General features: G+C 41.5%; 3 protein-coding genes across 18 annotated transcripts in view; 2 read left to right on the plus strand and 1 right to left on the minus strand.

Moving 5' to 3' along the window:
- Window positions 1-40: 40 nt before the first annotated feature.
- UFSP2 (UFM1 specific peptidase 2) lies at window positions 41-21,929 on the plus strand. Of its 2 annotated transcripts, none has more exons than XM_059155834.1 (12): window positions 41-149; window positions 1,619-1,697; window positions 4,094-4,277; window positions 4,359-4,425; window positions 6,882-7,039; window positions 7,425-7,617; window positions 9,399-9,545; window positions 14,862-15,026; window positions 15,222-15,346; window positions 17,124-17,200; window positions 18,083-18,207; window positions 21,765-21,929. In XM_059155834.1, the coding sequence occupies exons 1-12, from the start codon at window positions 147-149 to the stop codon at window positions 21,849-21,851; spliced, it is 1,410 nt and encodes a 469-aa protein (XP_059011817.1). In that variant the 5' UTR covers window positions 41-146; the 3' UTR covers window positions 21,852-21,929. The 2 variants fall into 2 exon arrangements, with proteins under 2 accessions (XP_059011817.1, XP_059011818.1); XM_059155835.1 differs by lacking the exon at window positions 41-149 and adding an exon at window positions 682-944.
- Window positions 8,348-24,835, minus strand: ANKRD37 (ankyrin repeat domain 37). 11 transcript variants are annotated; one of them, XM_059155856.1, is made up of 9 exons: window positions 24,579-24,835; window positions 24,212-24,364; window positions 23,252-23,343; window positions 22,515-22,718; window positions 19,445-19,575; window positions 17,077-17,226; window positions 14,943-15,060; window positions 13,874-13,967; window positions 12,396-13,498 (listed from the first exon to the last, which is right to left on the minus strand). In XM_059155856.1, exons 1-5 carry the CDS (start codon window positions 24,603-24,605, stop codon window positions 19,509-19,511), a joined length of 543 nt encoding a protein of 180 aa, XP_059011839.1. In that variant the 5' UTR covers window positions 24,606-24,835; the 3' UTR covers window positions 12,396-13,498; window positions 13,874-13,967; window positions 14,943-15,060; window positions 17,077-17,226; window positions 19,445-19,508. The 11 variants fall into 11 exon arrangements, with proteins under 11 accessions (XP_059011841.1, XP_059011839.1, XP_059011838.1 ...); XM_059155855.1 differs by having other exon boundaries at window positions 16,121-17,226; XM_059155854.1 differs by having other exon boundaries at window positions 12,396-12,592; window positions 12,760-13,498; window positions 14,943-17,226.
- Window positions 24,542-26,188, plus strand: part of LRP2BP (LRP2 binding protein) — a 40,411-nt gene continuing 38,764 nt past the window's right edge. For 3 of the 5 annotated variants that reach the window (XR_009349577.1, XM_059155837.1, XM_059155842.1), the window contains exon 1: window positions 24,542-24,676. The gene's annotated coding sequence lies outside the window, so the exon portion shown is untranslated. The remainder of the gene's footprint in view (window positions 24,677-26,188) is intronic. The other 2 variants (XM_059155843.1, XM_059155840.1) reach the window with 2 other exon arrangements.

Genomic DNA, 26,188 nt, shown 5'->3' on the forward strand with positions numbered 1-26,188 from the left:
AAGGTCCGCCCCGTGACGTTGCTGCGGGGCATGTTGGGAGTTGTAGTTAGTCTTCCCAGGCTCCGCCCCTGGAAACGCCACTTCCGGGCTAGCGTGGGGAGCCCTTGCGCGGTCGTCAGCGCCGCTGTCGGAGCCACGTAGCAGACATGGTGAGTACATGCAGTAGACCCCTGCGTTTCCCTTCAGGCTTTCGTAGTTTCGGTGGGTCCAAGCCCTTGAAAGGAGCTGCCCTGGCAGGACCCACGGTAGCAGCTGCGAGCTCGGTGGGCTGGGCCTCCTTTCTCTCGGTCTGTCCCTGCTAGAGCTGGAAGGAGACTGTCCCGCACAGCCTAGACTATCCCAGCTCAGCCACTGTAGGACCTTCGCTCCCCGCGTCTCCTCCTTGTGGAATCATGTTGAGAACGAGGGATTATTTGTTGTCTTGAAGGTTTGAAGAGGTATCGGACCTGGGAAAGATAGGAGTCACTTTCTTCAGATCCTCTATTCCCTGAGCCCCCGCGTTTCCCTCCCAGCCGTCCGGCCAGGTCTTCCGAGCCTTTCCCTGGATGTGGTGGTCTTCAAGGATGCTTTTCTTTACATCCTGCGTTTCCTCCCAAGTTATAGATCCAGATTTTAGAAATGTATTCCGAGCTCTAGATCTTTATCTACTAACTGTACCTTCGCCTGGATAACTCCTATGTATTTCACACGCAGCAAGTTCAAAACTATTTCCACCTCGGCTCGTCCCACACCCGCTCTTCCAGATATCCGCGGATCAGGAAATCCACCGTGTTGGTCATGCCGGAAACCTGGAAAACATCCTTGTCGTCTTCCCCTTCTCAACCCCCGAACATCTGATCAATAATCAGATCCTCTGCGTGCTATTTCGGCATGCCTGTCACTTGTCCTTCACGCCACTCCTACCATCCCTGTCCTTGCCCTCGTCAGATCTCAACTGATCCGTGGTAGGCTTTTAAGTGTTCTTCCAAGTGGGTCTTCACCAGCCTGTGCCCCTGCTTGCAGTGGGTTCTCCTACCTCCACCCCCAACTTTGCTTTCTAGTTGTTCATACTCGTACCTACTTGCCCTTCTCATCTCAGCCTTAAATGTTATTTCTTCAGAGAGGATCTCAATTCGGAAGCCTAGGGAGGTTGAGATCTCTTGTGGAATCATCGCAACAACCCTATGAAATAGCGGATTTTTCCTATTTTACAGAAGAGTACAGAAGTCCTGAGTGATTAGTTACATTGTGCAGAATCATGCAGCGTTAAATACGCTCTTGCCTTTTTCACTTTTGCCTTCTGTATTTTTCATTGTCATTAAGTATTTTTTGTTCAGATGGCAGCTGTAGAACACTTCATAGAGCAGTTCCTCAAATGGTTGCCTAATATTTATATGGTAGTATTGTTCTTTATTTAACTGACTTCTTACTGGTTTAGAAGATTTCCTTTTTTTTTTTTTTTTTTTTTTTTTTTTGCTATGATGAAAACAGTGTGGGAAGTGCACAACATTGAAGTTAAATTTTTGCTGAACTTCGATTATTTCCTTAGGACAAATTTCCAGAAGTAGAATTGACTCTCATTTGTATGAAGATGAATTTGTTTTGTTTTACAACGGAATTTTGGTTCTGTTTGTCTCAGGTGATTTCAGAGACTATGGATATACTCTTCAGAATAAGAGGAGGCCTTGATCTGGCTTTTCAGCTAGCTACTGCTAATGGTAAGTCTGACCAAAAAAACTTCTTTTTTATTATAAATTGATGATGAAATATACTGGGATCCTCTTCATTTTGCAAATGAAACTGAGTGAGAGAGAGGATAAACTCAAATCGGGTGGTTAGTGAGTTCTATAAATCGGATTTAAACTTGGGCACTATGTTCCAGCACCACTGCTTGCCTGTGAGGCTTCTCTGTGCAAATTAGAAAAAAATGTCCTCTTTCTTAAAAAAAGAAACTTCACTGTCCACTGACAGACAGTTGTCACAATAAATATAAATATCCACAATGAGCACAGGGCAAACAAGACATGCAGATTTGAACATTGCAGACTTGCACCTATATATAACCCTGAGTCTCCAGAGCCTACACTCTTGAAAGTTATGTTGTTTTTTAATGGTATAAGAATTCTGTGGGAGAAATATCAGCAGAGTTTGTATCAAGCAAATTCTAGGATGTCTTCCCGTTTCTGACTTGGGCTAAGGCCACAAACAGAGGTAAAGGATATCAGGGTAGGGAGATGAGTTGTGTTTGAAAGATGTTTCATTTGAGATGCCAGAGTCTATCAAGTGCAGATTCAGGTAATTTGAATCTGAAATTTAGGGGAGGGTGGGTGGTCAAGACTGGAGAGAAAGAATATCTCTGAAGGATCATTAACACCATGATAAGAAATAAAATCATTCAGGAAAAGTGTGATCAGTGGCATCAGAAACCACAGAGAAGTTCAGAAAGATAAGGAATGGAAAGGTCCCTAGCTGGCCATCATTTCCTGGCCCCACAGAAATAGGAAGAGAGAGAATGCAGAATGTTCTTTCTGACTCATTCTTTCATGCTAAAAAAATTGCTCTCAATCTTGGTCCATTCGAATCCCCACTCCCAAACTAATGAAAGGAAATTCGGGGATAAACAGAAGATAATCCAGGAATTATGTTTGTCTTTTGTAGTGTAGCTGAAAGTCTTTAAATTTGGCCTTCTGAAACATATCGAGATGTCTTAAATCTCTCTTGTTAATAAGTAATCTTTTATCAACCACAGCCCCAAGGTATTTATTTAAGATATCAGGGTGATAGTTAAATAAATGTTTTTTGTTGTTGTTGTTGTTGTTTTAAAGATTTTATTTATTTATTTGAGAGAGAGAGACAATGAGAGAGAGCATGAGCGAGGAGAAGGTCAGAGGGAGAAGCAGACTCCCCGTGGAGCTGGGAGCCTGATGCGGGACTCGATCCCGGGACTCCGGGATCATGACCTGAGCCGAAGGCAGCCGTCCAACCAACTGAGCCACCCAGGCGTCCCTAAATAAATGTTTTAATCACAAGATTAAATAGGTTTAGGATTTAAGAATATAAAGTTTAAATAAGTATTTGTGTATTGTCTTTAAATATATCTTCTTGAACCATGAAAATGTTTTACATAATCCAAAGATTATAGTAAATTAAAAAGAAATCCCTGAAAATGAAGTAAAAAAAGTTTCAGGTTAATGACACATTACACAGAAAAAACTTTGCCGTTAGAATACACTACTCTTAGTGGGGCAGAGTCCAAAGATAAAAAGAACTTCAAAGAAATTTGAATTTCATTCAATAGTTTACTGCTATAAGTTATGTGGTATTTTGAAAATAATTGGTATCCTCTTATATTAGTGGTGAAATAACTGTTCGGAAAACAGGTTGGCAGTTTCTCAAAAGGTTAAACATAGACTTGCCCTGTGACCCAGCAATTCTACTCTAAGTGATCACCTAAGAAAGATATGTGCACACAATAATTTGCACACAAATGTTCATAGCATTATTCATGATAGCCAGAAAGCAGAGAGACAGTCCACTTGTGTATCAGTTTATGAATGGATAAACAAAGTATATTGTGTTCATTCAAGGATATTATTATTGAGCCAGAAAAAAGAAATAAAGTACTGATTTATACTACAATATGAATGAGTCTTGAAAGTACTAGACAAGATGAAAGGTAGACATGAAAGGACACATAATGCGTGATTCCATTTATAGGATGTTTCCAGAATAGGCGGATCTATATAGACAGAAAGTAGATTAGTGGTTGCTATGGGTCAGTGTAAGAGGAATGGGAAATGAGTGCTGATAAGTATAGGGTTCTTTTGGGGTGATGATAGTGTTCGGGAAATAGTGATGGTTATAAACCTTGTCAGCTTCTAAAAGCAAGTGAATTATATGCATTAAAAGGATGAATTTTATGCTCTGTGAATTTAATCTCAATTTATTAAAAAGAAAGGCATAAATTTTCTTTTTATATGTTCAATTATTGAATCTAGAGAATAGTTATTTGGGAGTCAATTTCCTATGTTGTACTTTTGTGTGTTTGGAACGATTCATGTTGAAAAGTTTAAGATTTCTTTTATTAACCTCTATTTATATTCTTTTAATTTAGAAATATTTATCAAGAAAGCACTAAAACATGTGCTGAGTGACCTGTCAACCAAGCTTTCTTCAAATGCCCTTGTGTTCAGAATTTGCCATAGTTCAGTATATATATGGCCTAATAGTGACGTAAACACCATTCCAGGAGAACTGAGTGATAGCTCTGCTTGTAAGAACATAATGCGCTTTATTCAGTGAGTATGTTTGAAAATTGCTAGAAATGTTTTCAAAATGTCATTTCATATTGTAAACATCTTTGTGTATTAAACGTCTAGCTTTGAACAGGAAGAAGATATAAAACGAAAATTTATGAGAAAGAAAGACAAGAAGTTATCGGACATGGTAAGCAAATTTATAATCCTTGAATTTGGACCAGAGTGATGAGATCTTAGAGGTTATTTAATGCAACTCTCTTATTTTTTACAGATCAGATTTTTGAGGTCAAAAATGACAAGAGTGACTTGTCGGAGGTTATATCTCTGTTTTACATGTTTAAGCTTTTGTTCCATAGTCATACATATCCTAATACATACATTTTGGGGGATGCTTTCTGTGCTCCCACAAAAATACACAGTTCGAGTATGTTTGCAAATTACTTAAAATTAAATAAAAATGAACCACTCTAAAACATGACAGAGACACATGGTGCTGTGAGATAGTAAATAAATGATTTACCTTTCTTCACACTGTTCTTAGTTCTGGTGCTTTTTGAACCAGTGTTATTGAGGACCGGCCATTTGCCACAAAGTTGGCAAGCACTGGAGATAAATAATGGAGCTACTTCAAGGGAGGAAGTTTTACGAAGTTAATATGACTGCAGTGTTTTTCTAGGCTGTTATGGAAAATAGGGTGGACATGAGGTTAGAGAGCTAGGCGGGGGCCACTTCAGAAGAAGCCGAACTCAGCCAGCAGCTGTGGTAACAGAGAGGAGGGATCCAGGAGATGTTTAGGGGATAAAATGGACGATACTTGGAAAGGAATTGGAAATGGAACGACCATTTTCTTTCTTGGGTTAAGATGGGCGATGGGGAAGTCATAAGGTCGGTTTTGGTCACATGGTTTGAGACACCAGTGAGACATCCACATGAGCTGTTATAGAACATACTGTGGGCTGTAGAATCAGGTGATTTGAGAATTACGTGTAGCTGGAGCTTGACATTTTGAGGAGTACGGGTCAGTTACTTCCTCAGATGGGATTTGTTTTAGGCTTCCTCATGACTAGATTGAGGTGGTGCGCTGTTGGTAGGAATGCGCCTGAAGCAATGTCCTGTCCTCCTCAGCACATCGTATTGAAGAGGCATGTGCTATCAGTTGGCCTCTAGTATTGGTGATGTTAACTCTGATCCCTTTCTTCCCATGGTGTCTGCTCATTTTCTTCTCTGTGAGGCCACTATATTTTCCCTTGTAAGTAGCAAGTATCTCATGGTAAGATACTTTGAGGCTATCCTATTCCTCACCAAAGTTTTACCCACCACTTTCAGTGTCAACCAATAATTTTTGTCTGAATCCGACAATAACCTGATGGTTGCAAAGTGATTTTGCTATAATTTCCTTTTATACTTCTTAGATGACATTGGACCGTAAGGAGAGCTTTGTTTTTCCCTATTTATTTATTACGTGCATGGAAGCATGAGTTCCTACTTTATGCAATGAGTTAAAATCTTTGGATGCTCACATTTTCCAAGATTTGGTCAATGAATGCTTCTTCAGGCTTGCTCCAATGTCCTTTAGACACGTATTTTTGAGTACTTCCTACTTCTTCCACAAGATGATCTAGGCACATTATGTACTACTGTCCCTGTTCCAGCCCAGGGATCAGGCATTTCTCTAAGGAGCACACACACATATGCATACGTACCATACATGTATACATATTTATACACACAGAGACACACACACACATACCACGGTACATTTCTATTTATCTTTGTAAGTCATATTTGTATTTCCAGTTCTACTTCTGCCTCACTGAATTTGTAACTTTTTGCCTCTGAGAAACTTGGCTTCTAGTATACTCACTATTTTGCCAGATTTGTTCAAAACAGAAAACATTCAAACAAAGTACTTTCAGAGTTGTTATTCCATACCACTGTAAAATTCAATCCTACTAACAGTTCAGTATCTGTTTATAGTTCTCTGTGTCTTTAGGCCAGGGGCTTATAGTTCTAATGTACGTTTAAAAGTTCCTTTGGTGTATGGTTATTATATCTTGTTCATTGGATTTTTTTTTTAATTTATTTATTTTTTTTTTAAAAGATTTTATTTATTTATTTGACAGAGAGAAATCACAAGTAGGCAGAGAGGCAGGCAGAGAGAGAGAGGAGGAAGCAGGCTCCCCGCTGAGCAGAGAGCCCGATGCGGGACTCGATCCCAGGACCCTGAGATCACGACCCGAGCCGAAGGCAGCGGCTTAACCCACTGAGCCACCCAGGCGCCCTGTTCATTGGATTTTTTCTTCACTCTAAGTCTATACAGAAGTAGAATAATATATGTAATCCTGGTGAACGTGTACCAGCTTTAATACTTATAAACACACGCGCACATACACACACATGACACACACGAATGTTTAAAAAAAAAAGTGATCAACAAATGGTCAGTCCGAGTTCATCTTCATCCCCACTCCCTCTCCACCTCCCTGCGAATTATTTTGGAGCAGAGGAGATTTTTTTTTTTAAGATTTGTGCTTTTAAACAGTTTACTATAATACAGCTTTGTATGGCCCTTAAAAAGTCACTTGCCCTTTATATTTAATGTTCAGTATGCTATAAGTTGACTATTACTGTTTCTCTTTATAGCATCAAATAGTAAACATAGATCTTATGCTGGAAATGTCAATCCCTGTGGGAGCTGTCACCCCCATCATTGAAAGAGAAAGCGGAGGACACCACTACGTTAGTATGACTTTACCTGTAGATGTAGTTCTGTCTGTTGCTCCAGAAGAAACATGGGGAAAGTAAGTATTTTGTACTGCTACTGACACATTTATATAAGCCCTCCTCCCCAGAGTAATCAGAGCCCGTTTTTAAATATCACGTAGATATATCCAGGATTATTGTTACTTTTACTATGATTTATTCCTTGTTATTAAACTGAGTCATCTAGTAATTAAATGTTTATTTAGAGGAAATAGGGTAGTGTGCAAAACCTATAAGGTTTTCCCATTACCTATACCTAGGAAATATACAGTATACTTAATTTTGCATAAAGTTAGACTTCATTTAATAATCCTGGTCCAGTGAAGTTTTTTCTTACTGTATTTGGGATATATTAACTCTCCATTCTAATTTATCATAACCACTATAACTTTCGTTAATGTACTTGAATATTTCCCTCCACAGAGTTCGTAAACTTCTAGTTGATGCAATTCATAATCAACTAACTGACATGGAGAAATGTATTTTGAAGTATATGAAAGGAACATCTATTGTGGTCCCTGAACCACTGCACTTTTTATTGCCAGGGGAAAAAAATCTTGTAACAATTTCATATCCATCAGGAATTCCAGATGGTCAGCTTCAGGCCTATAGAAAGGTAATACCAAGGGGCGCCTGGGTGGCTCAGTCGGCTAAGCATCTGCCTTCAACTTGGGTCATAATCCCAGCATCCTGGGGTCAGGCTCCCTGCTCAGCGGGGAGCCTGCTTCTTCCTCTCCCTCTGCTACTTCCCCTGCTTGTGCTTTTTCTTCTCTGTCAAATAAATAAAATCCTTTAAAAAAAAAAAAAAAAAAAGGAAGCAAGAAAGGTAAAGCCAATACACTTATTCTTAGAAAAATTATGACATTCATTCACTTTATATTTACTTAAAACATTTCAAATAAATGGAACTTATTTTGTGATTTAACATGAAAGTGGAATCAGACTACCGTCTTCACATGTTATTTAATTTCTGTTAACATAGAACTTTTTTAAAAGCGTATTAATGAAAAAATATGCTAAACCATATTTTACATTTTGATTTCAGACACTCAGTATGGTTCATATGTTCTGTGAAATTTTTCTGTAATGAGATACAGAAATGAAAAGATGCTTACATGCCTTGAGCTGCTGCTGAGTGTTTATAAATAAATTCCTTTTCCCATCCCTTGCTTTCAGATTTGTAGAAGAGACAAGATCACGGTTAGGGAAGGAAAGCTAGGATTTATGCTAATTCTAATTAGGATTTATAGTAATACTTTACACCCCACCCCCACCTCCCAGGGTTATTTGGGTTTTATTAGAGGCAGTTTGAGGAAAGCATGATCAGCATTCAAAGAACTGAAATTTATTAATGAATTGGCTAGTTTTGGAGTGCGTATTTTTGATGTGTGGTCTTGCCTGGCGTCCATGCCACTGTACCACAGGAACATCTCCCTCATCTGTCCCTGGGAGGAGGCAGAGTGCTGTGATCCTCTGCTCAGTCTGTAAGTGCTGGTGGACTTGACCTGCAGAGGCACCAGATGATCCCACTCCAGCTGTGAGAGTACTTAGGAGACACGAAAAAGAAAATGTCAGACTTTACAAAGAAGGGTCACATTTTTATGCAGTTGGGAAAACTTTGCATTTTAAACATGTATGCGTATTTTAATTTTGATGCCCTATTGGTTGGCTTCCTACCACCTATCTCTCCTCCAGAATTTAATCACCACCCCTTGTATTTGTTAAGTACTGTAAGCATGACTTTTCAGAATACTTTCATGTTATTCTATCCTTGTTAATTCTAATTTACTCATTTACAAGGCTGTTTCCAAAACAGATTTCACCCTGGATGTATTTTAATAGACTGCATTATAATAAAGTAATTTGAAATTGTGTTACTTCTCTCACTCTGACAAATTACAGTCAGCCCTTGAATAACACAGGTTTGAACTGCAAGAGTCCGCTGGCCCACAGATCATTTTCAGTAACTATGATACAGCACTGTAAATGTACTTTCCCTTCATATTTCTGTAATAGCATTTTCTTTTATGTAGCTTACTATATTGTAAGAATATAGTATATAATACATAGACATGTATGTGGATTTTTGACCGTGAGAGGGCTCAGTGCCTCAAATCCCCACATTGTTCAAGGCTCAACTGCATTTTCCTTTTCTCTGTGATCCCTTCCAGTTTCTACCCATATCCATGGAAAAACATACATAACTCTCTTTTGGGTTTAGTTTAAATCCCACCCTTTTCGACCTCTGTGAATTATAAGTGTGTTTGATAACTTTTATAGCCAATATATAGTTATTTTTGTTTTATGTCTTTAGATTGAGTTTGTTTACCAACGAGCAAGGAGTCTAAGCTATTTAACTTTTTTCTCTTCTTTTCTATTGATTCTGATTTCATTTAGGAATTACATGACCTCTTCAATCTGCCTCACGACAGACCGTATTTCAGAAGATCTAATGCTTATCACTTTCCAGATGAGCCATACAAAGATGGTTACATTAGAAATCCACATACTTATCTCAATCCACCTAACGTAGAGACTGGTATGGTGAGTTTAATAATTATTTATGGAGTCGACTGATGACCAGTGTCAGTGGTGATTTTTTTGTGTATATCCAGTAGAAGTTTTAAGGATTGATTCCGAATGTATGTCATCTCTCAAACAAAATTTACCACCCCTTTCTTTTAATAATCGTTGCTTAATAGCAGTATTCACAATAGTCTGAAAAGGTCAGAAATAGATAGCATGTACCACAGTTTTCCTACTAAAATTCCATTCCCTGATTTATTCAAAGGCGTCTCCCCATTTATTTTCACCCTGAGCCTGAGAAATCATGCCAAGTAAAGAGCGTGTTTACCCACAGCACGCCACAGCCAAGTTCGGGAAGGCCCTGCGGCACGTTTTCTCTGCAGCAGGTGCCTGGGTGCAATTGGCAGCTTCCCACCAGCGGAAGCTCCAAGAAGTGTGGCTGGTGGGGCACGAGGAACGGTTCCTTAAGGGTGCGTGTGGGCTGGGAAGAAAGGGTCCCATGGGCACCCAGCCCAGGAGTTCTTACACAGCCCGGCCTCTTAGCAGCCCTATGACTGGCGGCCTCCTGTCTCAGGCCTCCGCTGCTTCCTTACTGGGATGTTTACTCTTTCCAGGGGTATGCTTTGATCTGAAGTGGCCTGCTTTTTTACCCTGTCTTTTCTCAGCCTGTTTCCTCATTGTTTCCAGTTGTTTCCTGTCATCTTTAAAGCAGCTCACCACCCAGCTCATTTCAGCCCGATTCCCACCCCCGACTGGCACCTCTCACACCCCAGATCCCCTGAGAGGAAACCTAATTGTCCAACATGTCCTGGCATTTATTCAGTATCTCATGCGTCTCTGTGCGCTTTGTAAGGAAATCCTAAGAATGAAAAATGAATACATGATACAGCCTAAAGGACTACGGGAGCCACTTCTAGTCCTGGCCGTCAGAGGGCGCTGGGGACAGCAGTTCCGCCCGCAGCAGCCGCAGACTGCCGGGCTTCCCACGGAGAGACCCTGGCTGGCTGCTTACCAGGTCGTGTGGACAGATGAGTCTCTATCTCTAGTCATCCTGTTGATGATAGAAAATCATTTTATTTATTTTGCTTGTATGGGAGGAAATCCTGGGAGACCTCTTCCTGGTTAAGAACCTTGCTCTGTCACAGTCATAGTGTCACCATAGGCCATACAAAGTGTAGAGTCTCTAACAAACAACATAATCTTGGTGGTTTTCTCGATTATTGCATAAACGTCTTCTCTCAGACTATATTTGGGACTCCTCTAGATAGGGTGGGTGTACCTGTGTCATATATTCATTTTTAAATTTTAATAGTTCCTTACAAAGTGCCTAGACATTCAAAACGTACCAAATAAATGCTGATTGATTTTTGACAGTGAAATGGGTTTGTTATTTCTATTATGGAGATATAAGACGCACTTACATATTTTAAGAAATTCAGTATATGATGTTTGATGTGTACATATAACATATATATAAATTGTAAAGCACAGTAAGGAGATGAATACCAGAGAGCTCCCTACCCAACTTAAGAACTAGAACATACCAGCCTACCTGTGTGTTCCCTCCTTTTCCACTCCTCTGCCTCCCCACAGCCTGAAAGGAACTCAGTGTATCCTGAGTTTTATTTGTATCACTCACTTCCTTTTTTTTTTAAATAGTTTCCCCACATAGGTGCGTATTTCCTCAACACTTACAGTTTTGCTCATTTTGAGTTTTATAAAAAACTGGGTCATTTTATATTTGGTCTTCTACAACTCACTCTGGCACTCACTGTTAAGTATCCAAGAGTTCGTCATGGTATTGTGTCGAACTGTGGTTCGACTTCTTTATTGCCATGTAACAAACTGTGTATGGCTTGTCCAGATATTTTGTTATTCAGCCAACCCTGATAGGAAAGTTGCTGTACCTATTTCTTGTTATATATGTGCAACAGCCATTAACATTTTGCTTCATTTCACCTTCTTCCCCCCCCCCTCCCCCCCCCCCCCCCCCCCCCCCGACCCGGGCCATTTCAAAGAAAGCCACGCACAGCCTGGTATTTACCCCTAAACACTATAGCACAAATCTCCAATGGTAATAGATTTGCATTCATGGGATTAACCTACTTTGGTTATGATTCATTATTACTTTTTGTTCTCTGCTGGATTTCATTTGCTAACATTTTTAAGATTTTTGCATCTGTGTTCATGAATAAGATTGGCTTCTGAATTTCCTCACATGATTTTTTTTTTCTGTCAATAATATACTGGCTCATTAAAAGAGTTGGGTAGCATTCCCTTTTTTTTTTTTTTTTTAATTTTCTAGAGGAGTTTTTATAAGATTGGCATGATCTTTTTTGATCATTTGGTAAAGCTTACCTATAAAATAATCTGTGATTAGCATTTTCTTTATGAGAACATTGTTAATAAAATTAATTTTATTAATGGTTATAAGACTTTTTTCATATTTCTAAGTTCTCTTTACCTAGGTTTTAGTCTCTCCCATAGTTGTAGTGATGGGTTTTTTTTTTCATTCTTTGTATCATTTTTATGCCTTTAAAAAAAAAAAAAACTTTTGGCTTTGCTAACCCCCTTTATTGTAAATTCTATATCCTGTTTCATTAATTTTTTGCTCTTAACTTTTTTCTGGCGGGGGAGGAATCAATTTTATTTTTTTAACTTAATTTTATTTTTTCAGTGTTCCAAGATTCATTGTTCATGTACCACACCCAGTGCTCCCTGCAATACGTGCCCTTTTCACTTCCTCCTTCCTTTACTTTCTTTGATTCGTTGTTTTTGTTCTCACTTCTTAAGTTGGCATTTTGGATATTGTTTATCTTTTTTATTCTCTAAGTTTCTAAATTTCAAGCAAAGCACTATTTTCACAGGTTTTAATTTCAAGTATTTGTTTTATTCAGTTCTAGATGTTTTTACACCTCTATTATGATTCATCTTTTTTTTTTTAAGATTTTATTTATTTATTTGACAGCCAGAGGTCACAAGTAGGCAGAGAGGCAGGCAGAGAGAGAGGAGGAAGCAGGCTTCCTGCCAAGCAGAGAGCCCGAAGTGGGGCTCGATCCCAGGACCTTGGGATCATGACCTGAGCCGAAGGCAGAAGCTTTTTTTTTTTTTTTTCCCCCAAAGATTTTATTTATTTATTTGACAGACAGAGATCACAAGTAGGCAGAGAGAGAGAGGAGGAAGCAGGCTTCCCGCCAAGCAGAGAGCCTGATGTGGGACTCGATCCCAGGACCCTGAGGTCATGACCATCATGACCTGAGCCAAAGGCAGAGGCTTAACCCACTGAGCCACCCAGGCGCCCCTGATTCATCTTTAATCCATGTGTTATTTCAGAGTTTTTTTTAACATCCAAATATATTAGAATTTATTTATATATGTAGGTACGTATATATATATTTTTTTACTGATTTCTGACTCCTTTGCATACTGATCAGAAACAATTTTTATGTAATAAAGATTCTGAAATTTACTGAGACACATTCATTTCCTGAGGATGCTACAAAAGCCACAAATTTGGTAGCTTGAAACTACAAAAATGGGGCACCTGGGTGGCTCAGTGAGTTGAAGCCTCTGCCTTTGGCTCAGGTCATGATTCTAGGGTCCTGGGATCGAGCCCTGCATTGGGCTCTCTGGTCAGTGGGGAGCCTGTTTCTCTTTCTCTCTCTGTCTGTCAAATAAATAAAATTTTTTAAAAAAGAAACTACAAAAATGTATTCTCTCAGCTGTGGAGGCCACAAGTCTGAAATCCCTATCATGAGGCTGAAATCAAGTGTCAGTGGGGCCCGGCGCCCTCCAAGGGCTTTGGGGAGAATCCCTCCCGTGCCTCTTCCAGCTGTGGTGGCTGCCAGCGCTCCTTGGCCACATCGCTCCCATCGGCCTCTGTGCTCATGCTGTTTCCTTCTCTCCACTGCGCCAGCGTCCCTCTCCGCTCTCTCACCAGGATACTTGTAGGAGTTGCGTTTCAGGCACACCTTGGTACAAGAAAATTCTCCCATACGTTAAGTTCCTTAATTTAATCACATCTTAAGAGCCCGCCTCCCCCCTCCCTTTTTTTTTTTTTTTTAAGATTTTATTTATTTATTTGACAGAGATCACAAGTAGGCAGAGAGGCAGGCAGAGAGAGGGGAAAGCAGCCTCCTGCTGAGCAGAGAGCCGGATGCGGGGCTCGATTCCAGGGATCCCTGGGACCTGACCTGAGCTGAAAGCAGAGGCTTTAACCACTGAGCCACCCAGGCCCCCCACCCCCGTTTTTTTTTTTTTTTTTGCCTTTCGACCCTATAACATAGTCTTCACGGGTTCCAGGGATGAGGAGATAGACATCATTTGGGGGTCATTTTTCCACCTACCACAATGTTGTCATTAAAAATGTTCTGTCTGTGCTTGAGAAGAAAATACGCTAATTGTTGGATGAGGATTCTGTTTGTCCGTGCCTCTTCTTACCTAATTTTTTTAAAAAAATACCAGTTTTGGGGGACAAAAACACACGAGTATTCTTAACGTTATACTACAAGAAAGAAGTTACATGATCTTGGCCTTTATTTAAGGATATTTAAATAGCATACCTGGGCTATAATCAATGGTGGCAGGTTTACAAGACTGGAGGAATATTCTTCATATGTCCCATTATATGGCCCCTTCATTCATTTATTCCTCTCTTCATCATTTATTCAGTAAACATTTACTGACTATTAACTGTTTGCCTCACCCCCTGTAGAAGCTTAGGTCCAGAAATAAATAAGGCACAGTACTTGCCCTTATTAAACTCAAATATTAGTGTGGTTAAGAGGAGATTTAAAAAGTAACAAGTAAGGTGTCAAGCGGTGCTTTGAAAATAAAAAAATAAAGCAAGCTAGAGTGCTGGCCAGGGCAGGAGGTGGGTGGTGAGGGAGGGAAGCATGCCATTTCCAGGTTGGCTGATGATGGACAGTCTCTGATACTTGAGCAGAGACCTGAATGAAGTAAGGGTGCCGAGCTGCACATTATTTGGGTAGAATGTTCCAGGCAGAGCAAACCATAAGGCTCTGGCCTCAGATTGCCCCTGGAAGATCCGAACCCAAAGCAGAGCAAGCTACAGAGGAAAGTGGTAGAAGATGACCTTGGAGAGGCGGCCAGGGAGCAAGATTTGCCGGGCCTGAGAGCCCAGGGTAATGACTTTGGACAGTTGCTGAAAGCCAGGAAAGTATAATGTTCAACTGTAGTTCTCTGAAGGCATTTTTGTAAGGAACTGAAGTAACAGTTTGGCTCTGAGAACAGTAAACTTGGCTTGGATGTCTGTGTAGAAAATGTGCGTCCATCTTAAGTTAGTATGTTACTCTGTTTCTTCTTTTTATACAGATCCATGTGGTCCAGGGCACCTATGGCTATCATCACTATATGCAGGATCGGGTGGATGACAGTGGCTGGGGCTGTGCTTACCGATCTCTGCAGACAATCTGCTCTTGGTTCAGGCACCAGGGCTACACAGAGAGATCCATTCCGACACACAGGGAGATTCAGCAGGTACGCTTCTAATCAACTGTACATTTCATTAGCCCTTAATATACCAGTAATAATGATTATTACCTCATGGTACAGACTTATTTCTGTTTTGAAGGGGGAAAAAAACCATACTGGTAATCAGGGAACAGGTCCTAAATGTAGTTGTTTAATAGCTGTCTTGTGTATGGGTTTTTTTGTGTTTTTAAATACACAAAGGCTCTAGTTGATGCCGGGGACAAACCAGCAACGTTTGTTGGATCACGGCAGTGGATTGGATCGATCGAGGTACAGCTCGTACTGAACCAACTGATTGGTGTAACTTCAAAAATACTGTTTGTCAGGTGAGGACACCTTAAGAAATTAGTGACATCGTTTTAAAGCAAGTTTGTCATTTTATTAGAAAAGGGGAAAATTATGGATTCTCCTTCCTCTTCCTCCACACTGTTTTTATTTTTACTCTCTCCTCCACATTGCCTCACTGCTTTACAAATCTTTTTTTAAACGCTACATTTTTTGGCTATTGAAGACTTTGAGTGGATGAGTAAACTTGGCAATATGTATACTTGCATGGTGTTAATTTAGCTGAGAAAAGGAACACTTGGAAATATGTCAGCTATGACTAGAGTTACAGAAAATCAACTTTTTTCTTTATCTTCAACTCTTTAAAATATCTTGAAGGGAGAGATTCAGATGTTGATCTTTGATGGCCCTTTTTGTGTACCTCCTGCCCTTTTTCTTCTTAAAAGGTCAGTAAACTAATAATGTGTCCAAATAATATATTCGTTTTTTCCCAATACAGTTTAGCCATAATTCTAGCTTGAAAATATGAGTAAATATCAGGTCATGATTGCAGGGCCCTGGGATCAAGTGCTGGGTCAGGCTCCACCCTGGGAAATTCTCTTACTCACTCTCTCTGTCTCTTTAAATACATAAATCTCAAAAAAGTAATAATAAATAAATCAATCTTTAAAAAAATAAAAGTAAAATATGAGCTAATATTAATTAAATAAGAAGTTATTCCTTATCAGTGAACTTGTGTTTTAAATACATTTTGTATTACAGTGACCTCAATTTAAATACATGTTGTATTACAGTGACCTCAATAGATACATTACCCTCTTTTGTCCATGTGCTTATGTTCCAGAATGTCTGATTTCACAGCTGCAGTTTAGACCGCCTGTGAAAACCGGAGCTAACAGATAAATGATCGGTTAAATAGTGAAGCACATGATGATTGCAAAGGGAACGTTTTGGCACATCAAAACCTTACACGTTTCTTACTAAGCAAGAGCTTAGAATTAGCCACCAGTTGGGACCTCCAATCCAAAAAAGGATCTCCCTTCATCTGGCCAGCTTTCTCTCTTCTCCAAAGTACAAATTGTATAGGACATTAAAATATTCCCTAAAATAATATGTCATACTTGAAAACATTTTGTAGTTTTCACTATGGCTTCACAGCTCTTGTCTGTTTTAGTCCAGATCTCCTGTCACGTAGATAGGGCAGGGGTGATAGGTGCCAGGCTAAAGATGAGGAGGGAGACTGAGTCTGATGGTAAAAAGACAAGAACCCAGGACTTAAAACTCATTCTTCTGACATTAAATCCACCCATAAGAGCCCTGTGGTCATCAAGGTGACCACTTTCACTCTTCCCTTAAAAATCCTTCGTTAGGGGCACCTGGGTGGCTCAGTGGATTAAGCCTCTGCCTTCGGCTCAGGTCATGATCTCAGGGTCCTGGGATCAAGTCCCGCATCGGGCTCTCTGCTCAGCAGGGAGTCTGCTTCCCTTTCTCTCTCTCTCTGCCTGCCTCTCTGCCTACTTGTGATCTCTCTCTGTCAAATAAATAAATAAAATCTTAAAAAAAAAAAAAAATCTTTCGTTATGCAATTCCAGAAGCAAAGAAGCAAGGTCTTAAGTGGCCTTAAATACTTTGAAAGGTTATGGTGCTTTTGGTTGCTCTCAAGTCAGTTACCTACCACTTAATGTTATTTAAATTTACCATGTTTTTTTTCAATAACCAAAAAAGAAAACAAAACAGTAGAAAACACTGGCTCCCAAATTCCGTAATGGACCTTAGTATGAGAAATCATTCATCTGATGGAAGATGGTTTCTTTCTAGCCAAGGTTGTGAAATGGCCTCTCGAGGACGGGAGCTGGCTCATCACTTCCGGACTGAAGGAACTCCAGTCATGATCGGTAAGATGCTTGGGACATCTTGGGCTCTTTGGGTAAAGAGAAGAATATATAAAATTTATTGTTGATACAATAATGTCACATAAAATCAGTCATTTTTAAACATTTGAAAATTAGCTTTTATACCATACATACTGACCTCTGGTTATTTATTGTTCAATTTTCAAGGTGGGAGGAAAGTTATAAAAAAGATGTAATAGCCAGAAGTAAAGGCTGAGAAGAGAAGTGATAGAACTGTTGAAGTACTTAAAGAATCAAGAACAGTATATAAAAAAGAGGCCATGGTCACTCAGTTGAGCCCAGTAAGTCATGGTGCGGTCTCTAACGCGGCTGGCTGTGTAGCATTACATGAATTGCTTCACCTCTCTGGGCTCTGTTTATAAAGAGGATTAGATGAGTTGGTCTAAACCTTGATGATTCTGTGGAGAACAAGACTTGATCTGGGATGACAGAAGGCAAGCTAAGACTGGTATGTAAGATATGCAGGCAGGCAGATTTCAGCAGAGTATCAGAAGGACCTGAATGGGTAGATGGGCTGTCCCTCGGGGCGTACTCGGAACAGAGGCCGCATTGCCCATTTGCTGAGAGAGGCCTCACAGCGGCGACTGTGATCCTCCGTAGCCCTTTCTAGATCCAGTTCCACGGATATGGCAGTGGAATAGAAACCTGATGTGGTTACAAATATGATTGCATCTTTTCTGATTTTAAAGGTAACAATTTTATCTTCTCAGAGTACACTTGACGTGATCTGTAATCTTTTATAATCTAGGCTAGCAATTTTAATGCTATGTTAGATTAACAGGCCAAATAATGTTTTTAAATTGAAATTGACTAGGGAGTTGAGATTCACATATGCCCTCTTTTTTCTGATTTCCCTTGCTATAGGGGGAGGAGTTTTGGCCCACACAATACTAGGAGTGGCGTGGAATGAGATTACAGGGCAGATAAAATTTCTGATTTTAGATCCACATTATACAGGCACTGAAGATCTACAAGTTATTTTGGAAAAGGTAAGTATCTGTTTAACACAGATTTAGATGCAAGGGAAAGAATCCAGACGCAAAGGAGAGCAAACTGGCCTTTAACAGAACTACAGACCCAGGGCTGTGATGCACCCTCCCAGCAGGTACTGTAGGCCAGTGAGGACTGTCTGTCTGCATAGGGAGGAGAAGAGGGAACTAAAGTGAATTGCAAAGAACAAAATTCAGGTTAGATTTATGAAGACTTTCCTAGTTATTAAACTTAATAATGGAACAAAGAGCTTAGAAATACATTCTTTTGGACATGTTACAGCTTTGCATAAACAAATGTAATGAAATAGAGTAGATTAAATAACCTTTATAATTGTATTATTAACCAAAAATAACCAGTATGTTGGACATTATGGAGGCTACTTGTAATTTATTTACATATAATTTATTCTCATTCTGTAAAGGATTTGAATTTGAGACAAATGTGAGAATATTCATTGATACTTACAGTACCAGTTAAAGGAGGTGTAAATTTAACTTAATGTATAGGCAACTAATTCTCACGTATGAAAACTCATTCTAAAACTTTAGAAGGCAAGGATAATAAGACATAATTAACTTGAATTTAAGCTTCTGTATTCTTTGCTAAATATATTAAAATTACAAAGAAAGCATACAACCTTTTCAGCCACAAACCCATAAATATTTCCTACTGTTACTCACTACCCTTCATTTTTCTCAAATTGTCACTTAAGTCAACATCATTAATACCTTATAAAAAGCTTTCTGTGAACTTTGAAGCTGTAGTTTAATTAGGTCATTTTTTTAAAAGCACAGTTGGAAAGTCACTGGTGAGACATTTTCAGAAGTTAAATAGAACGTAACTGTATGAAGTTACCAAAGCCCTGGGAATGAGGGGTTTAGTAGTCAGGAGCTTAGTGTGTGTGTAGCTGAATGCTTTTATAACCCAGTTTAGTAAAATATTTTGCCAGTGATAAGACTATAAATACAACAGGAGATAAATGTGTCCTGCTTTTATCCTTCAAGGCATTTGGACTTGTAAGTCTCTGAAATGTTTCCTGCTGCACACCAAAGTGGGAGCAGTATTTCCTCTTTCCGTAGTCAAGTGTTGGGTCACTCAGCATGAAGTGCCAGTATGTGCCGCCCACTGCTTGGAGCAGTAGGGGTATTAATAAAGGTCTTTAAGGAGCTCTTAGTCTAGAGTTGAAGAAAAAAGAGATCCAAAAACTATTCCCAACAAAAAAATAGAGTTTACCAGGCTGATCCATTAGAGGGATCCCTTAGAGCCGGTGAAAGGACCGCAGGCCACGTTCCCAGAACTACGCCAGTTCCAACAGGATCCAAGCCTGCGAAGGGGTGTGGCTGGAGGGATGGGCAGGGGTGAAACTGAGCCAGGCAGAGAAGCAGAGCATTCAGTTTTCATCTTAGAAGCAGTGAGAAGCGTTCATTACTTTAATTAGAAATATGATATAGATAATAAAATTACTTCTTTCTGGCTGGTTTGAGGAACTTTGCAGTAGATGGAATGGTCTAGATAGGCTTTCCTGAAGCAGTTGAATAAGGCGTTGTCCCTGATTACTTTCGGAGGCTCCTAATGTTCTTTTTTGCTAATTAGATTTCTGTAGAATTTTCTTTTTTTTTTTTTTTTTAAAGATTTTATTTATTTATTTGTCAGAGAGAGAGCGAGCGAGAGCGAACACAGGCAGACAGAATGGCAGGCAGAGTCAGAGGGAGAAGCAGGCTCCCTGCGGAGCAAGGAGCCCGATGTGGGACTCGATCCCAGGACGCTGGGATCATGACCTGAGCCGAAGGCAGCTGCTTAACCAACTGAGCCACCCAGGCGTCCCTGTAGAATTTTCAATTGGAGAAAACCTTCTGCCCTTTTAGCACGTATAAGGAGCCCTGAAGCCAAGGCCTGACCTTGTGAGAGTCAACACTACTCTCACTTGAGAATCGAGAGCAGTGTCTTAGAGCCTGGGCTACTGTAACAGAACACCATAGCCCAGTCGGCTTATGAACAAGAGAAATGGGTTCCTCGGCTTTCCGAAGGTGGGGAAATGCAAGATACCGGCAGGTTCGGTCTGGTGAGCACCACTTACTAGCTCACAGACAGCAGTCTCTTTCACTGGATCTGCACAGAGTGGAAGGCATGGGGGACCTTTCTGGGGCCTCCTTAATGAAGGCACTAATCCCCTTCATGCGTTCCCCTCTCTCAACCTAGTCCTCTCCCAGAGGCCCCACCTCCACATACGGGCACTTTGGGATTAGGTTTCACAAACATTCCGCCTAACAAGGACTGTAGGGAAAGTTCTGCCTCTGCCTGACCTCTCTTTACCCTCCTGTGGAACTTTCCTGTTTGAAGTTCCCAGACTAGTCTCCTCAAAGAAAAAGACCATACTCCCCTGTCTACTCCCATCAGTTTCTGGTTTGGGCACCCACTCTACCCACTTCTCTTTACAATGATTTGAGCCTGGTTACCTGGAAAAGGCTGAAAGATGAAAACAGAGAGTAAAAGCCTTTATTCATCATTAAGATAACAGATTTTAAGACATTAAATTTTAGAAAAGGTTTGGCTAAAAAAGGTTATTTACATAAAGAAACAGGTCTCAAAGACAAAAGATTTTTTTTGTAATTACCTAGGAGTGGGGAAATAGGACTGATGGAGGATTTTTTTTTTTTTACTTTCATTGAACTTTTAGAATGTAGATCTAATTTTTGCAGCCCAAGAAAGAAAAATGCAAACAGTAAAGAGTTCCTCTAAACCCTCCAACCTCCACACTAAAAAATAGAGCTAAGACACTATTTTCTGTAGAAACCATGAACTTTAGCTCTCGGTCACTGCCAGGATACAGAGCAGCAGCTTCCGAGTTAGGCTAAGGAATGAGACCACACTACTTGTCACAAACCCAGTGGTATTTATTTTAAAGAGTTCTAGCTGGCCAACTCCCAGCAAAGCGTTTCATTTCAAAATGATGTAACTCAGACTAGTCATTAGCTGGGTCTTTAAGAAAATAGATCAATGGCCCTAGAAGAAATTTGATGTACTTTTGGATTCACAGATTTTGTTTAAAAGTAATTTTCTCTGCTGGGGAAAAGAATGGGAAGTGGAAGGATTATAGCCTGAGGACAGTGAAGGGCAATTCAAGAGGCCAGCACAGATCTCTCCCTGCCACTTTCCTCGTAGCTAAGATGCGCAGTATGGTCCCTAACACGGCCTTTAGTGGCCTCCCAAGAAAAACAGATTGCCAATTCTATCACCTGCTGCTGACTGCCAGAATTATAAAACTTAGACTCAGTAAAAATGTGATTATTTGGAGTAACAGTTACCATAAGGGAACTTTATCTTTTCTGTGATTAAGTACTGTAGAATTTAATTTTTTTTTTTAACTCTATCTGAAATGGACCCAAGTATGTTACTTTTCTATGCTTTATAGTTGTTCAGATCTTTGAGTTTTGTAAGTTAGAGTCGTATTCCAGGATTCAGCTGACAGAACGGGACTGTAAAATGCTACAATTTTGATCATGTAATCCTATCATTTAGTAAAAGGTTTTCCTTTCCCTTCTCCCAAATCTAGGGCTGGTGTGGATGGAAGGGCCCAGACTTTTGGAACAAAGACGCTTATTATAATTTATGTCTTCCTCAGCGACCAAATATTTTTTAAAATATCTTGGACTCGAAGACTGTAGTAAAGTTGTATTATAGATTTGTTAATAAAGACTAAGTTTAACTTCAAAGAGAATCCTGGGTGTGGTCTGATGGTTTAAACTACAATTTTAAAATAGAATTTTAAAAAAGTAAAAAATAAACTACAATTTTTTTCAAAGGCTGTTAGGTACTACACAAATAAAAGTTTATTCTTTAGACATTCTTTAATAACTTAAAAGACAAAGCAGGCACAACCGAAATATTACAGGCATGTAAAAACATGTATTCTGAACTGTTATCTTCACTTAGAAGAAAGTTTTCCTCCTTCTTAGAAGGAGCTGAAATATACACCTGGTGAGCCAAAAGCCATAGCTTGTAGCTGAGCAGTAGATCTGCACGGAGTGAAGGCCTTCTTCAAACCTTTTCAGAACCAACGTGAATCTGTGGTTAAACATAGGGAGTTAGAAAGTTTTTTAAAAAAGGTTTTCTCCCTAGCCTTCCATCATGCAAGATGATTTCTGTGCTCCAGAATCTAGCAGTAGTTACTATAACCAGTATTAGCATGTGTTCACAAAAAGAAAAAGACACACTTCGAAATAAGACTGCCAAGACTGAAATAACTAACTGCGCCGAATAAGCAATCCCTGAGGAAGGAGGAAAACAGAACTGAGTTACTCACCAACACTTCCTTTTTCCAGTCGTATTTTCTACACTTCCGAAGCTTCGTTTCTGTCTGAGCACTGGAACACAATCATCTCTATTGGATCGGTCACTTGATTTTACTGTCTGCATACATTTAATTGTTGTAAGAAACTTGGCACATTCTAGAAATCCATAGGCCCAAGCAATATCTTCAGCTGTTTGTCCATTCTTATTACATAAACTGAATTTAAGACAAAAACGGAGTTACATAAAAACTGACAACTGTTTAGCCTTTTTAATATATCCTTCTACAAAAGAGCTTTGGGTTCATACAAATCTTGGTTTCAGAACAGAAGTGGTAAAGCAATCAAAGAATTCCAATATTCCTTGCTACTGCATCCTGAGTGACTAGCAGAGTTCAGCACACAGTGGACCTTCCATTTTTGAGTGAATGGAAGTGTTCTGTGCTCCATCTAGTAATACTCCAAGGAAGTCAATGAGAACTTTTATTGAAGGGATTATCCCAAACCAAAACTAAGATGTAATATTGCCACAACAGAAGAACAGAACTGCACCTCTGCTAAGGATCCATTTTTTTACTTAAATTCAATAGTATTAGGTATCATTAACAACCTAAGTTAACATTTAAATGATACTCTAAATTGTCAATTAGGCAAGCATCATTTTTAAAAGCGCATGTAATTAAGCTTCAAGGATCTGTTAGCCTAATCCAAGAAAATACGAAATTTTTGAAGTCACTGATTTTATACTCACTCAATTTTGGCATCCCTGGCTACAAGCAGGCTAAGGCATTCCAGACTTCCAACTTTTGCTGCCTTGTGTAGCGGAGCCTCTCCAAAGACATCCTTAAAGATAAGACAGCACATTTTAGTTTCTTCCAAAACCATTTCTGTGGAAGTCGGTAGGGAGAGTCAAATCACTGTTGAAGAGAACCAGTTAGAACAACATTGTACTAAATTTTTTTAATTTGGTGTTTTTTTTTTCAATAAAGTTCACCTGGTGTTCTATTAAGTACAAAGTTTTCATCAATAAAAACACATGCAGCCACAACTACCTACATTAAAATTTAGGTGTATAAAAGCAGAGTAGAGTATTATAAAGGTAAAACAATTTAAATTCACCCTACTTTAATATTCAATGGGAGATGCAGACTACCACAAAACAGTTCTGTAGAAAACTGTAATAGTTGTGAGCTTGCCTCACAACTGTTATTTATTATTTTTTTAATCACAACTGTTATTTAAATAATTTCCGTAGTGAGACTTTTCGTCTGGTAATGCAGCATCCGTTCCTTTTGAAACGAACTGCAGACCTGCGTGTGCTGCGCAGGATCCCAGCAGGAGCCACAGAGCTCGTTGGCGGACGAGCCCTTGAAACGTGGCCAGACTAAGCTGAAATGCGCTGTAAACGTAAAATACACGCCAGACTGAGATGTCTGAAAGGACCATGGAAAAATCTAAGTCCCCTAAGTCAATATTGAAATACTGAGGTCAGCGGTGCCGAATCACAGAATTAACTTCACGTGTCACCTCGTTAACGCGGCTCCCAGAAACTTGTACATTCCTTGAGTGCCTCACTTTATATTGCTATCAGACATCTCGCGATAGTCACATTCGTAACAAGGGAAACAATATTCTGGCGTCTGCGAAACGTTTCTGTGGATCTTGGCGGGGGAGGGGGGCGGGCCACAGCAACAATCGGTAACCTAGTTACCTGCTGGTTGAGGTCAGCGCCCGTTTGCAGCTGCCACAGAAGCAAGCCAGCCAGGCCCCCACCTGCGGCCAAATGGACAGGCGACTGCTCGCAGGGATCCGGGGGTGCGTTGACCGAGGCCCCGGCCTCCAGCAGATGCTTCAGACTATCCACCTGCGGGAGGAGAACAGCAGCTCCAGCATCCCTCTTGCCTTTATCCCGCCCCGCGCTCTCCCGCTGTCGGAAATCTTACCCCACGCCCCAAACCTGACTCTGAAGGGGGTGGACTCGGCAGCGCTCAGTGGTCAGTCCCCCCTCGCTAGTGCTCCCGAGCTGACAGACACCCGGGGAAGCTAAGCCTGCAGGCCGGAAGGCGCCCGCGTCTCACCTCTGGGTTGCAATCAAGCAACAGCATCTTCCGCCTACGGCCGAGGACAGGACGCCTGGGGAGCGCAGAGCAGCGGGCCAGGCGCCGCGGACCGGCAGGTAAGAGTGCGCAGCCCACCCGAGGGCGGGAGAATTTAGATTGCCGGGGCCAGGGGGCCGGGCCTCTCGCCGCAGCGCCCCAGCCCCGGCCGCGCCCCAGGAGCCTCACCCCAGCTGCGGGGCGTTTCTCCTCCCTGCGGGAGCAGCACGTACACAAACACAGCCACGTGCCACCTCCGGGCGGGCTGGCGCGGAAGTCGCGGGTTCGCCCGCCGATTGGCCAGCCGGGAGGCGCCAGCTCCGCCCACCCCGGGGCGGGGCTCTAAGTAGCGCCCGCGGAGCCTCAGTGCGCTTGCGCCCCCGGGAATGCAGGGCGGCGGGACTCCAGCGGCAGCCATGAGGCTTGCTGCGTTTGGCACGTCTCACACTAGCGTGCCCAGCCCTTTGGTCCCTGTGGAGAAGCGGGAGTCGCGGGCGAAGGTTCTCGTTTCTGCGAGCACGCACGTAACCAGGAAACGAGAGAATTCTGGCAACCATCTCTGGAAGCCGCTGTGCGTGGTGCTGGCGCCGTGTCCTCCGCCCTCCAGCTCCGGAGGAAGGATGAGAGTTCCTTTGGCTTCACGTTCAAAATCTCACCCGCGCCCCCCAGCTCTCCTCTGTCACCGACGCCCTGGACCTTTAGGGAGGAGGGCGGGAGCTGTGGCGGCGGAGGGGCGGCTGAGGGAACTGAGGTGATGGCTTTTACCACAGGGACTGCTTTGACACCCCTCCCCAACCTAAACGATTTCTCAAACCCGGCCCTTTCGGTGACACCACGCCCATCCTGGGAAATCCGGTAAAAACCCGCCAACCATTGTCCTGGGTCCCCTCTTGGGGACAGGTTGAAGCACCCCTGGGCTCGTCGCCTGGGGAAGGGTTGAGAGCCCCGGCTGTTAACCTTGAGCTTGCGTCAAGGACGAGGACGCTCAGCCCGAACCCTCACTGTGGCGACGGGGGAGGGTGTTCAAGGAAAGTCGGAGGGACGCAGGCCAAGGACGTTTGTGACCCAAAAGGCTCTTCCCCGGCGGGGCCGCGGGGCCCTCGCTTACGGCCAGGAGGGGAAAGCGGGGAAGGGGGCCGCGGTTGGCGGGGGGCCGGGGGGCGCGGGTTCCTTCCGTTCCGCTGGAGGCCTTCCGGTCCGGGCCACTGGAGCCGCCGACTCCCGGCCTTCGGGGCGTAGCGGTCCCCACGTCCGTCGTCTCTTGACCGTCGTGACCTGAATGCGCTTTCCGGATCAGTCTTGCCGGAAACTAAAGCTGCAGCCTTATATTCCTTTTCCTTAACATCCTCGGGGATTCCCTTCTTCCTGCTGATACCTTTGAGAGCAAACGGATGAGGAAACTTGATTCTTACGCTCTTGGAGCTCGAGCTCTGTGAGCGGCCTTTGAGTTCTCATTTTGGTGGCAGGATCTTGTTTATTTTGTAATAAGAGCCACAAAATAATTTTACGATAGTTTATTATACACTGACCCAAAGGGTAGTTTTCCATATTCATGTGTATACCTGAACATAAGTGTGTGTGTGTGTGTGTAT

Source organism: Mustela lutreola, chromosome 18 (genome assembly GCF_030435805.1).
Source record: "Mustela lutreola isolate mMusLut2 chromosome 18, mMusLut2.pri, whole genome shotgun sequence".
Lineage (NCBI taxonomy): Eukaryota > Metazoa > Chordata > Mammalia > Carnivora > Mustelidae > Mustela > Mustela lutreola.

Bases quoted from the DNA above. Each gene is read 5' to 3' on its own strand.
- UFSP2 (XM_059155834.1), top strand. The intron at 4,426-6,881 runs GTAAGCAAATTT...TTCTCTTTATAG, and splicing joins ACAAGAAGTTATCGGACATG to CATCAAATAGTAAACATAGA. The intron at 18,208-21,764 runs GTAAGTATCTGT...TCCCAAATCTAG, and splicing joins TACAAGTTATTTTGGAAAAG to GGCTGGTGTGGATGGAAGGG.
- ANKRD37 (XM_059155858.1), bottom strand. From the start codon at position 24,605: ATGCTGTTGCTTGATTGCAACCCAGAG. The intron at 24,365-24,578 runs GTGAGACGCGGG...CTCCTCCCGCAG, and splicing joins TGCTTGATTGCAACCCAGAG to GTGGATAGTCTGAAGCATCT. The intron at 22,719-23,251 runs GTGAGTATAAAA...TCTTAAATTCAG, and splicing joins GCCAGGGATGCCAAAATTGA to TTTATGTAATAAGAATGGAC.